Here is a 12526-nt window from a genome sequence, read left to right as displayed (position 1 = left end):
TAATCTAAAATGTTGTATGGGATTATTTTGCTCTTTATTCATTTTTTTTACATCCATTCCTACATTTGTGTTACACGTTGCTAATGCATCACCGTTTTGTCGATAAAGGTTTGATCAATCTGAACATTTATATTTCAGTTCAGATTCATCTTTGCAACACATCAGTCAAACTACTATATTAGCGTATATATTTGTATACCTTATATTCTTCACCCTTTTTTAAGGACATACCATTTTTGCCATTTTTGCATGAATGTCCAGGATAAACACACTGTTTGTGCCATTTTATGTTACCCCGGCTGAGCGTTGTTTCTTCCGTCCCTGTAGGCTACTAGTCGAAGTCTCGCTGTCATTCAACGACATGAGAAATTTGTGCAGCAACGCAGGCCACAAATAAACAGCTCGACGCCGGATGACAGATGAATTTTCGGGATTGCAATGCCGTGTTCTTCCAATACAAATTGTTGGAACATAAATCATCAGAGCGTAAAATAAATATGACATGTTTTTGATATTACACCTGCTGTTGTCTTTGGAGCTCTGTAGACCGCTCCCCCACTGGGGACTGATTTGACTGACAGGAGACGGTGGCAGCAATGATCCACTGCACTGTGGAACCCGTGGCAAAACATGCTGCTTGCAGCATATTCTCGCTCCAAAGAAAACTTTAAAGCAGCGTCTACAAAAGATGTGGATCCGCAGCACTGATTGACACGCCTGCTGTTTGACACTTTGACATGGAAATTAGGTTTTTAAGTTGAGCCTCCAGTCTCTGCTTTGTTCTGCAGAACCCCAGGTGAGCGTAAACAATTTTAATCAAAATCAATCGCTGCAATAATGGTAAGAAACACAGCCCCCACAATACAAGTCTTTGCGGGGTTAAGAAAGAGTCCATATTAATGATGAAATGTTGATTCAACACTGATATTGATACAGTGATTTTTCTAACCCAATACATAGCAATTACTGTCTATTTTAAACTTCAGCCTACAATCCAGCACAAGAGCGAATAAAAAAAAAAAATAAAAAATAAAAAAACAAAGGGCATAAAAGCTAGCCCAACCCTAGCCTCAGTATTTAATAAATCTTCCCCTATCTAATCACCCTCCACAAAACAAACAGTTTTAGTTTCTCTAAGTATCACTTAGTGCATCATGTAGACAGTGGATTGACGCGGTGCTTCCTCAGATGGATAGCGTGCGTGGCTGTGATGCTGTGTGTCATCTCTCTGCTGGCCTTTCACAGATCTACGTGCATGTCATTCCAACAAGAAAACTTCATATCTCAGCCCCCGGCCCATCAATCACGATGCTACTGCTGGCAGACACAGACAGAACCAGAAGAAAAAGCTCTCTGGTGCAAATCTTCAATAAAGAGCAACTGTCACACCGAGTCTCCACAGCAGGCTGTGCTGCATTAAAGAGCTCCACTCAGCTTAACCACCGGCATTCAGCTTGGGAAAAACATCCCAGTAGTATTTTTTAATGTTTTAGATTCATTGTTAAAGCAGAGATAAGATAGTGATATAAGCCATAAAAAACTGTAGAGAGCAGATGATATCCAGGAGTGACGGAGGACAGGAGTGAGTGAGCGCCAGACTGTAGATGCAGAGAAAAAGAATCGGCTGCTTCAGAGTTCAGGGGAAAAAAAAAAATCAGATCTCTTTGCATTTGTTTGCTGTGACTGAGAAAAAACATTCAGTGTTTCCACCAACCACCACCTCCTCTGTACGTCAGAGGGACACGAACCGTATTTGTTGGTGAGACCAGATATTAAAAAAAAAAAAAAAAAATCACATTTTTGTCTAACAAAAGTAAAAATTATTGATACTTATTTAAGTCTCAGTTGTTCTTTTTTTTCCAGTTGCTTTAATACTGGGAATAACATAATATTTTGTTTTTGATCCTCACAATCCAGTCTCAGGGCTGGACTGGACGATTCAGTGGGCAGGATATGACCCGCAGGCCACCAGTTAATGATCACTTGAGTACATATTAAAAAAATTGCTCTTGGTCACCACAGTCTGACTCTCGTCTTCATAATGCACGCCATTACCAGTAGACTGACGCCAGGCCAGTCAAGTATCTATTGTTTTTCTAAAATTTCAGAATAAAAAAAAAAAAATCAAGAAAAAATATCTTAAAATCGGTACAATATTCCCATTTCTTCAGGTCCGCCAGGTTCATGACGGAAGACGTAAATTCTTTCCTCGCACTTTTTTACAACATAAATTCAACAGACAGGTTGTTGAAATCGGTTTGTTGTGATGCTTCTTCTACGATCAGAACAACTATTTTCTTCTGTTGCTGCTTCATTTTCTTAAACGTAGAGAACAACAGTCAGATGTTGACTGTTCCCCGGAGACTCGTAAAGAGACATTTATAATAAGCCTTTACTTGACTGTATTATAGTCATATTGTTGTCTAATCACATTCAACACTGCCTGACATGATTGAGGGTTCTGCTCACTGTAAATTCACAGATCGGTCGTTGCTGTAAAATTATATAGTCAGTAGCAGTGGAAGGCACTGTCATACATCTTGGTCAGGTAATGAAACGTGGATGGCTGTGGTCCAGCCCACAGACATTTGGATGGCTTCCAACAACAGCAGAAACATTGGCTGGGATCCAGAGGAATCGTGCTGTGGTCGCAGCCCAGCTGGTGGAGACAGTGCTTTAATATGGACGTGGACAAGTTTGGAGCCGTTGGACTGAATGACTTGACAGTGATGATGTCAAGAAACGCCATTGGTTAAAGGAAGAGACAGGGCTGTGTGACCCAGACCAGACCAGATCAGACCAGACGGCGTGCTTACCTTGGACCTCCTTGTCATTTCGAAACCACCGGATGTTGGCGGCTGGCTTGCTCCCTGTGGTGGTGCATGTCAAGGTGATAACATCCCCCTCCATGGCAGGTTTGGTGAATCCTGTGATCTCTGGCCTCCCTGGTACACCTGCGGCGCACAGAAGAGAGAATCATTAGAAACAGTGAAATAAATCTGCCTTTTTAAAGAGGTGGAACCAGTGTGAAATAAATAAAACAACAAAACACTTGAAATGAATTTGAATTCATTGAATTTGTAGTGGGAGGAACATGAAAAACAATTTTGTCAGGCATGATTTTTAGGTGAAAGTGAGCAATGCATCCCTTTAAACCCACAAAAAGTTGGCACTTTGAAATGTCTTGGTGAAATATTGTAAAAGACTACAGTGAGTCCTTAGTTTACGATGTCCTTGACCTACGAGGTTTCATGGTTACGTCTCCCATGAATTTATTATGAAAACCTTGTTCCATTATTCCGACACTGGCTCTGCTCACCAACTAGTTCGCACGGAAACTAGTTGGCAAAATGAGAGAGTTGACAAATATGTTGTCATGCGATGATATACACGGAAGACGACTTCCTGTTTACTGTTTACATTCTCTGGTTTTATGTCTGAATCTCTTAATAAATCATTTTCACCTAACTTAAAAGAACAAAAAAAAAAAAAAAAGAGAAAAATTTCAAAATAAAACAAAGTTTTAAAACTAGGCCATAGTCCTGCAGAATGACAGTGACATATATTTTTAAACTCCTACAGAATTATCCCAAGGAAGACAAAGTGAATGCACAAAGCCCTGAATTAATTCCTTAATTTATCATTAAAAAAAAGAAGGAGAAATGGGAAGTCACACAGGAGTCTACCAGAACCATGATGTTTACAGAAGACGCAGTAATCTGCACAAAGCCCTGAAATAAATCCCGTAGAAAATCCTCTTAAGTGAACTAAATTCCGGGGTCCATGCAGAGGACCATCAAATCCTAGATCAAATTTACAGATTACCCAGAGAAGAATGGGCGGGCAGACCTCAGCAGAATTTAAAAATCATAGCTGTTTTATCTGTTCTGTTCTTTTACACAATATACAGTGAAATAAAGTAAGATTTTCAAATACAGCTTTTAAAAGAATCCTCACTTTTCATGCAAAGTCACTGAAACAAATAAGGTGTTTAATTTCTTAGGGTAAATGATTGTTTGACGTATAAATCATAAATCATTTTTTTGTATTTTAATGTTTAAGGCTGTAAGAAAAATGGTCATTTTATTAAAAAGAAATGATCAATTGTTGATACTAAAATAAAAAATAAAAAGAATGGAATAAGAAATGGAACATATTTCTCTGCGCTGAGAGAGTGAAAAAGAAAAAACCTTATGTAACCCTGATATTTTCTGTAAAATAACAAGTACTTGGGAGGGAAAGCAACAGGGCTATAATTCAAACGGCTGAGTTATTATGTTGTCAGCATGTGACGAATTAGCCACCGGTAATTGGCCTGTGGAGACTGGGCCAAAGTGAACCTACTCACCCAGAACAGTAAGAAAAGCCTTGGTGGTCTTGACAGGCATGGTGAAGAGCGAGCAGGTGTACTGGCCCTCGTCTGACAGGCTGATGTCACTGATTCTGATGGTGAGCTCCTGCCACGAGGCTCGCACCAGCTCGATTCTGTGGTCTCTGAGAGCTGCGTGAGGAAAAAGGACGCAAAGAATTACCACAAAAACAGGACGGGATATTCATTAAACGGAGTGAAGGCGGCGTTGGCAGTTAACTTGTAACAGAAGCACGTGTAATTCAGATGACCTTTATGGAACAAGGCTGGATACATTGTGCCTTCATTTATTTCAAATTGACAAATGCACCGAGTACACACTGAGGCCTGCGGTTTAAAATGTTTTTCTTACATTTGCATTCTGTACTGACAGTTTATTTACAGTCTGTGGGGATACAGACGGTTCCGGCAGCTGCACTGAAGCGTGCCAGCATAAAAAAGCTTACGGTCCAACCCTATCATATTTGATAAATGTATTCGATATTTTTCAGGAAAGAAAATGGTGTAAATGGCTGAAGGAGTATATTTTAATAATTTGCTATTAATAATCAACATATAACTGATGTGCTAATCTTTCAGCACAGCCCTTCTGAGGAGATCTCAGATGATTTGGATGTACAATTATGGAAAATACAAAAGATAGAGAGGTCTGGACTGTGTCTCTGTGGTTCAGTACATAACATGTACAATGAGCCATGAGAGGAGCTGAGGTACTGAATGAGGAGGTGTGTAGTGGCAGAAGAGTATGTGAGGCTGGTGCAAAACAGTGTACAATACAGCAGGAAAGAACACGTTACGACTATTTAGTCACAATAACAGAAATAAAGGAAAGGGATTTCTACAGCTGGAAATAAAAAATATAAGTTAAATACAAACTGTCACACAGACACACAGAGTCTCTTACTGATGAATAAGTTCAAATGATACCAAGCGAAGAAGATAAAAACCAGTGGAGTGGAGTGAAAAATTAACTATGCCAAGTTTCAGAAGTGAGAAGACGTTAGAAAACACGACAGAACGGCAGCCACTGTAGAACCAACGGATACAAACTATTGAAAAAGCTCATTCAACAGGAGAAACGAAGGAGATGGGAGGTCAGACAGGAGTAAGGCCAGAATCACTATGTTTACAGACGACACTCTAATCTGTATTAAGAATACTGGTAGGAAAAGATGCAACAGGCAGTGAACAAAAGGTGAAGAGGAGGATTAAAGCTAAATGGATGAAAGTGATAAGAGCGTCCAACAGAGTAACAGTGTGAACTCGCCTCTCTCTGTGCCTTTTCAACATTAATGAGAATATGCAGTATTTCATTTCTTTTATGCTGTCCTACTGCGATGGACAATTTATGACCTTCAGTCCATTTGTCACTGTTTAGTCCCTGGTACTAACTGATGGTCTTTCTGTATGAAGCTCACATGTGCACTGGTTTCTACTGTAGTGCAAAAATCATTTAGATAATTGGATACTGGGTGTAAAGGGAAAAGATGAATGGACTTATATTTTAATGGAGTATATTTAACAGTGACTTTAGATCATGGATGCATTATTGCTCTATTTTTGTCCTAAAATAATGCAGTATATTATTACCACGAGGTCTACTTTCTCCAACTGTTTTGACAGTACATTCAGGACTGTTTATTTCTGACAGTCTGGTGGTAATTAGGTTCTTTATTTATTTTCTTACTCACACGTTCATATGAACAATAACAAATAAAACTGCTGGAAGCTGCTCTCTCTGATGACTCGTTTTTAAACAGTGTCACTTGTATACATTTAATATAATATGTAGTAATAATAATGAGTATTATTTTTTGTGTAGTATATCACAATTTCAGTAACACTTTTTAAACTAATTAGAGTGGAGTACTACAATAAAAAGTGTGTACTTTGCTCTTCTTAGCTGAGAAACTTTTTTGATCAATTTGTGAAACTCAGTTTTGAGAGCCATCTCAGAGTTAACCTGGTTAATTATTGTTACAACAAAAGAAAATACCTTTACATTCTCACTCTGCTTTCATGTTCATCGATTTTGAATAAAATTCAGTTCAACTTCGTCTGGTTTAAATCAGAGACTTTGTCTTTTATGTTCCATTCTGTCTTTTTCAAACACGTCAAATCTGTATACTTTGTTAGCCACGTTTTTACACCCCAGGGTAAACTGAGCTCCACTGGGTTGTAGGACTGAGATATGAATATGAAAAGTGTAAATTGGGTTTTAATTAACTTGGTCAATGTTAAGTTCAATCCAATCAGATAACAGTGACGTGTTTGTATGAAAGCTGTTAATCACTGCCTTCCTTACTATTTGATTTCACAGATAAAAATCCATGGCAGACATGCAATACACAAGTAATTTAGATTGCCTCAAATGGTTATTAGATTTGTGCAGACGGAGGTCATTATCAGCAACGCTGTTCTTCGTCTTCAATTACACCAGAACACGATCATTATCGTGTAATCAAACGTACTTGCTAAAAAAAGGGAAAAAAAACTAAAGATGGGCTATAAAGATACTGCAGGCTCCAGGGTGTTTCTTTTATTTTTAGAAAGTCATTGTTATCCCGAAATAAAAAAAAGTAGCGTAAATACAAATAATCTTCAAGCAGCAATTAAATTTTTAATAACAAGCTGTGCCACTTCGCCGACGGGGCCCAATGCAAGGATTTGATCCGAGACACTGTAGCAAATGACATCCTGAAACAAAGCTGCTTGATGTTGTTTGTAGTTAAGCATCCTCACTACAAATGCTGGAAATGTCCAGAGGCAGTGGTAGAAACAACAAATGCTTGAATGTATGGACGCATCAGAAAGTCTTGGAGTTTAGGCAAAGAATCTTCAGGAACTCAACAGATGAGACAGCATGAGGGTCAAAGCTGTGGACACCGGGACATCTACCAGGACATACCAGTCATGGCAAAACACAACAGCACGGTGCCATACAATTAGCAGATGAGAATGAAATCATTTGGGCTTGATCGACTGTCTGTTGCGAAAGATGTAAGGATCCAAGCATGAAACCCAGTCACAGAAGTACAAATCAAACTAGGAATTCTCTGCTAACTTCTCCTTTTCCATATCACACATCAGGGAATCCAGGATGTTCAGTAGTAGAAGTGCACAGTTTAGATTTATTTATCTTTTTTACTACTTGTCATTGTGACACAGCACACAACCAAATGTGACCTCTGTTTTTAACCCATCACCAAAGTGAACACTGGGCAGCTTTAAGCGCCCGGGGAGCAGTGTGTGCGGACGGTGCCTTGCTCAGAGCACCTCAGTGGTAACTTGGAAGCTGGTGGATTCAAACCTGAAGCCTTCCGGACCCAAGCTTCCTTAACCACGAAGCCACCACTGCCCTAGATTGAAGCTGAGAAGAAAACAGAAAATGCAGATTGTACCTTTGATGTCAAAACCAGACAACACTGAAGCAGGAGGTAGAGAATGTAAATCAATCCTTTAGAGGAGTTTAAGGGGAGTAGAGGTCGGCCACAGCGTCAGCAACACAGTCACAGTGACAGTCACAGCAGGGGAGAGAGGGGAAAGAACCTCAGTTTTAGCCTGGGATTCACACGAGAGAGAGGTTGGAACAGAGGACAAGCATTAGATGAGAAGAGAGTCAGGAACAATTAGCATTTACTTGGAAACAGGGAATCCTGGAGAACAAGGGCCATGACATTTGATCAGTTTGGTGCCTTTTTTTTAGCATTGAAAGCTTTTTTTATTAATTCTGAAAATGATTTAAACTTCCACAAGTTGTCCGTAGGAGCATAACAGTGGTTGATGAGATGGTGAAAGAGATGGCTAAAATCTTACACAACGTGGATGCAGTATAAACAAACAGATATAATATAAGAAGAGGTCTGCAGAGAGTTCTGATGAAAATATATACCAACATTCTGCCTCTGAGATTGTCGAAGTACTTCTGTTTAAGTTACTTTGGAACTTGGAATATAAAATGCCGGAGAAACTGTTTATGGCTTGAAATACCAACTTTAAAAAAGCCATTAACACCGTCTGACATCCAACTGATGTGTGGTATAACTTTAAAAACCAAACTGTGGCCAAATATAACACAGAGCACTGACAATTTCAAGTGACATTTAAAGTACCCAATAAGCTGCTGCTCATTTTATCTGCTTAATAATATCTCATTACTATCTGCACACAGCTCAACCCAAATGTCAGTTTCTAATATACCAACTCACGTGCAGTATTTTAAGATAGTGTCCGAGGAGCGGCTGAGAAAAGAAAACTGCACAGACTGCGGTGATGCATTTTTGTGAGTCTAGCAGTGGTGCAGGTCACTGACATATTGATGGAATGAGATGTACTAAGGTTTGAATAACCCAAAGACAAGTTTTATCTATTACTCAAACAGCACATGGCCGGAAAAACCATACCATTAGAATCCACTTGGAGCTCGGGGCCTGGAATGTGAGCAGATCTGTCACAATCAGACCCAAATCTCGGAAGCTGACAAAGCTTTTTTTCCAGATGCTTTAGGAAATCAATGTGATGAAAAGGTTCATTTCCCCCACACCCTAGATAGGTCCTGCACTGTTCATTCTGCTTAAGAGGAAACATAAATCTACCCACTGACCTTGTGTAGGCTACAGCCTTGCAGCATGTCAGGCTAATCTGCAATACATCTCCTGTGATGGAGGCCTTACCAAGGCTGTCTCAAATCAGTAAAACTGACACCTTTCTGTTCCCCGGTATGAACCAGTCGAAACCCCATTTTGTCTCTTCTGAGGATTCATTTTTTGCCTTTACCTGGTTATCAAGACTACAATTAACAGATATATTACTCCAGCCTTCTGTAATGAGCCGTGCATTTTTTCTCACCCTCTATTGCGTCTGCCTTACAGACAGGAGGTGCTGCGTTCAAGCCCCAGAGGACCCACATGCTCAATGGCACCTCTCATGGCAGCCCGTGTGCATTGCAAAGACTCACACTCTAAATTCCCTCATTGTGGGATGAATAAGAGACTTTTCTTTTTTTTTTCAAACAGATAGACAGCCCATTCTATTTGCACTGTCTACGACATTTCTACCACAACTCTTCCGAGCGATATTCCACACAAGCTTTTCCTCCAAACTGATTCCTGTTACCTTGTTACTGGTTCTCGTTCTAGTACTAACCACATCCTGATTTGTCTCTGCTGCCCTCATGTTGTCCCGGGGTTTTCTGTATAACCACGGTGGCTTCTCTGCTCCCAAACCTGCACTGTGACTGTGTAATAGAACATTCTCCTAAGTAGGGGAGGGGCGGGGTCTCCTCTTCCTCGTCACACTCTACATTAAAGACATGGTTGATTAATTCACACCATGGCCACTGGTACAGGATTGCTGTTGTTAAAGGTACGACAAGCCCTGGGGAACATTGACCACTACAAGAGGCAGTTAGCCGTACGAGTTAGGGCAAAGGGTCGGGCTCCTCATTTAAAGTAGAACCTGCTGTTTACTGTAGTTTAAGTCTTAGAAATTACTGGAACATTGCATTGCATGTGATTCTATTTTTGTGGCTCACACATACGTAACTGAATTATTTAAATTAAAAACTTAATTTACTTAAAATAATGTTATATTTATAATAATAATATATTTATTTTTTCTGTGCAGCTCAGACCCAAATGACCTATGACCCAGTACTGTGGCCATTGTTGGGCAGTTGGTCCAAATTAAACCTAATAAGGTAAATATACAGTATATGACATCACTAACAGTATATGACAACATCTATTCATTTAATCACCATGGACATTTAAAACAATATTCAATGCTCTGTTTTTGGTTGAAAACATTATCATTGACCTCAGTGGAAGTGCCCTCGTCACACTGCAACAACAGGAACAAATTAACCAAAAATATCAAACCCTCAACAGTGAAGTGGCAGCTAAAAACCCAGCTGAAGGAAGAGATTTTCACATCCATCCATTAGTGTTTCAAACTGGATGATCGTGGGTCATCCATTAGTGTTTCAAACTGGATGATGGCTCGTGGGTTCATCCAAACTGTGTTACAGCAGCAATACAGAGTGGCCCCCATTTGGCCATTTTTCAAATGGCCTGTGCCACAAAGAGCCGGTCCAGGAAAGTAAAAGCACTTGCTGTCCTTTAGCAAGAACACAGGGCTGTGGTGCACCCCACACTCCAGCCGGAGGCTCCGGTCTTTGCAATTAGAGTGTGTGCGCTGCTGGCTGTGCTCGCTCAGCGACTGTGTGGGCGATTCTGGATGTGTTCCAGGGCTACTGGTGCAGGCAGGGGGCCCTTCCCCACCACACACGTGGCTGCAATTAAGAGAAGGAAAGGGCCTGGTTCCAAAGTGCTATTGTTACTGCCTGCACTCTCCGAGATCCCACAGAGCAGATGCTTCTCAAATTGGACTCATTTTCAGAGCTGGAAGGAGGAGGAGACCGAAGTCAAAAGAATTCTCCCAGAAGCTCTACGCCATGTCCTCTTTTCAAGTGGTAAATAATGAGAGTGAATATATTTTTGTCCATCCATTTTTCAGCCCACTGACATAATCCTGAATGTACACTGCAGGGTTTCTTTTACCTTTGAGTCCATTTTTTTCACATGGATCCTCTGTGAATTAAGTTTTTATTTTAACAAGAGCCAATGGGGTTACAGAACTCTATACGGCTAATAAGCTGCTCTCCCCAGGTTTAAGGTGTAGACGGATACTTCATGTTCAAGTACAGTGTAAGGCTCCATACAACAATAGCAATGCAGTTGGGTGATACGGAGTAGTACTACGGAGTAGTATTACTTTAATAATTATATAATATATATGGGCTACTGTATGTGGGCTATAAATTACAATTAAAGAACGTATTAGTCAAAATGGGTAGGACAATAAAAGACAATTCTGGACAGTTTTGATCTCAATAACGTTTGGTCAAAGGGCATGCAGTAATTGCTTAAAAAATTCCATCCTAGAATAACTAACAATAATAATTTGAACTTTATTGATCCCACACTGGAGAAATTGTTGTGTTAACAGCAGATCTGCTGCAACAGGCTGCCACATGGAGGCGCCAAGCATGCGGTTTCTCTGGGTTGTGAACCCGGGACCTTCTGTGTGTAAAGCAGATGTGTTAGCAGACGTGATAACCACTACACTATAGAACCAAAAAAAAAAAAAAAAACCAAAAATAAAAACAAAGCTCATATGCACAAATCCAGCATGTGCAGCTTAAGTTATATTAGTGAAAAAACACTAAAGACCACATTGTGAACATCTCTGGAGCAACATATTTTACAACATTTTGCTCTCAGCTTATTATCAGATAATGATATAAATGCTGAACCCACTGATACCCGTCCCTGTATTTCTGTTTAATTTATAGGTATTCACTGTACACAAAGCAACAATATTGTAAGTGCAGTGTTGGTTACACAGTGTCCCCTCCGGTCAGAACCACCATCCATTGTTGTATGTTTACTAGAATGAGCGTTCAAATGTGCTTCAACTGTGCGTACGCCTGTAATTGCATCCTCTGTAATTGTCCTTCATTCTCTGGAGCTAATGAATGTTTTAATGCCTGCATTACAGCATTCATTAAGCACATTACAGCATTTTCATTACACCGAGCCACTTAAGATCAATTTTGCTTTGTGACCTTTTTGATATGGGCTGAGTGCCCCAATTAAATGTCAGGAATAATGGACCAGATGCTGCAAATAGATGGAATTTGAGATTTTAAAAAAATGTCACAGCGTGTATGTCTACATCCTACAGCACATCTTCATATCTCTGGGACAAGCACATGCTGTAGATCAAATGAGGAATTTATCTGCCTCAGACAAGCAACCTGTGCCAGCTTTCCATTAATTACATTATTCATATTCACAGTATCTGATAAAAGACCCTGCATGTCTCTGGAAATGTCATTACCATTCCTTGCAGCATCCTTTCATACATTTCACCCTTTTCCCCCCAAAGAAACTAAAGGTGGAGTAAATCATAATTGAGGCAGGAAAGGATAGCTCTGTTCTCATTTGTCCTGCTCTGTAAAGTTAATTTACGACCCCGGCAACTTAAAAAGGGGATAATTCTGCAGAAGAAATATGGTTCAAATTGATTTTTCCGTCATGATAGCCCAATAACCAACCACAAAGGTATTCTCTCCAACGGTCCATAAATTGGCCA

General features: G+C 40.0%; 1 protein-coding gene across 1 annotated transcript in view; it reads right to left on the bottom strand.

Annotated features, from left to right (window-relative positions):
* Positions 1-12526, bottom strand: part of LOC103378151 (cell adhesion molecule 2-like) — a 48145-nt gene that overhangs the window by 16573 nt on the left and 19046 nt on the right. Inside the window, exons 3-4 of the mRNA XM_025055196.1 lie at positions 4349-4501; positions 2817-2954 (exon numbers count right to left, since the gene is read on the bottom strand). Of these exons, the coding sequence (XP_024910964.1) occupies positions 2817-2954; positions 4349-4501 (291 nt within the window). The remainder of the gene's footprint in view (positions 1-2816; positions 2955-4348; positions 4502-12526) is intronic.

The sequence above is a fragment of the Cynoglossus semilaevis genome, chromosome 4 (assembly GCF_000523025.1).
Source record: "Cynoglossus semilaevis isolate Cse_v1.0 chromosome 4, Cse_v1.0, whole genome shotgun sequence".
Classification (NCBI taxonomy): Eukaryota; Metazoa; Chordata; class Actinopteri; order Pleuronectiformes; family Cynoglossidae; genus Cynoglossus; species Cynoglossus semilaevis.
Note: the sequence above shows the minus strand (reverse complement) of the source record. Positions and strands in the feature narration are given on the sequence as shown.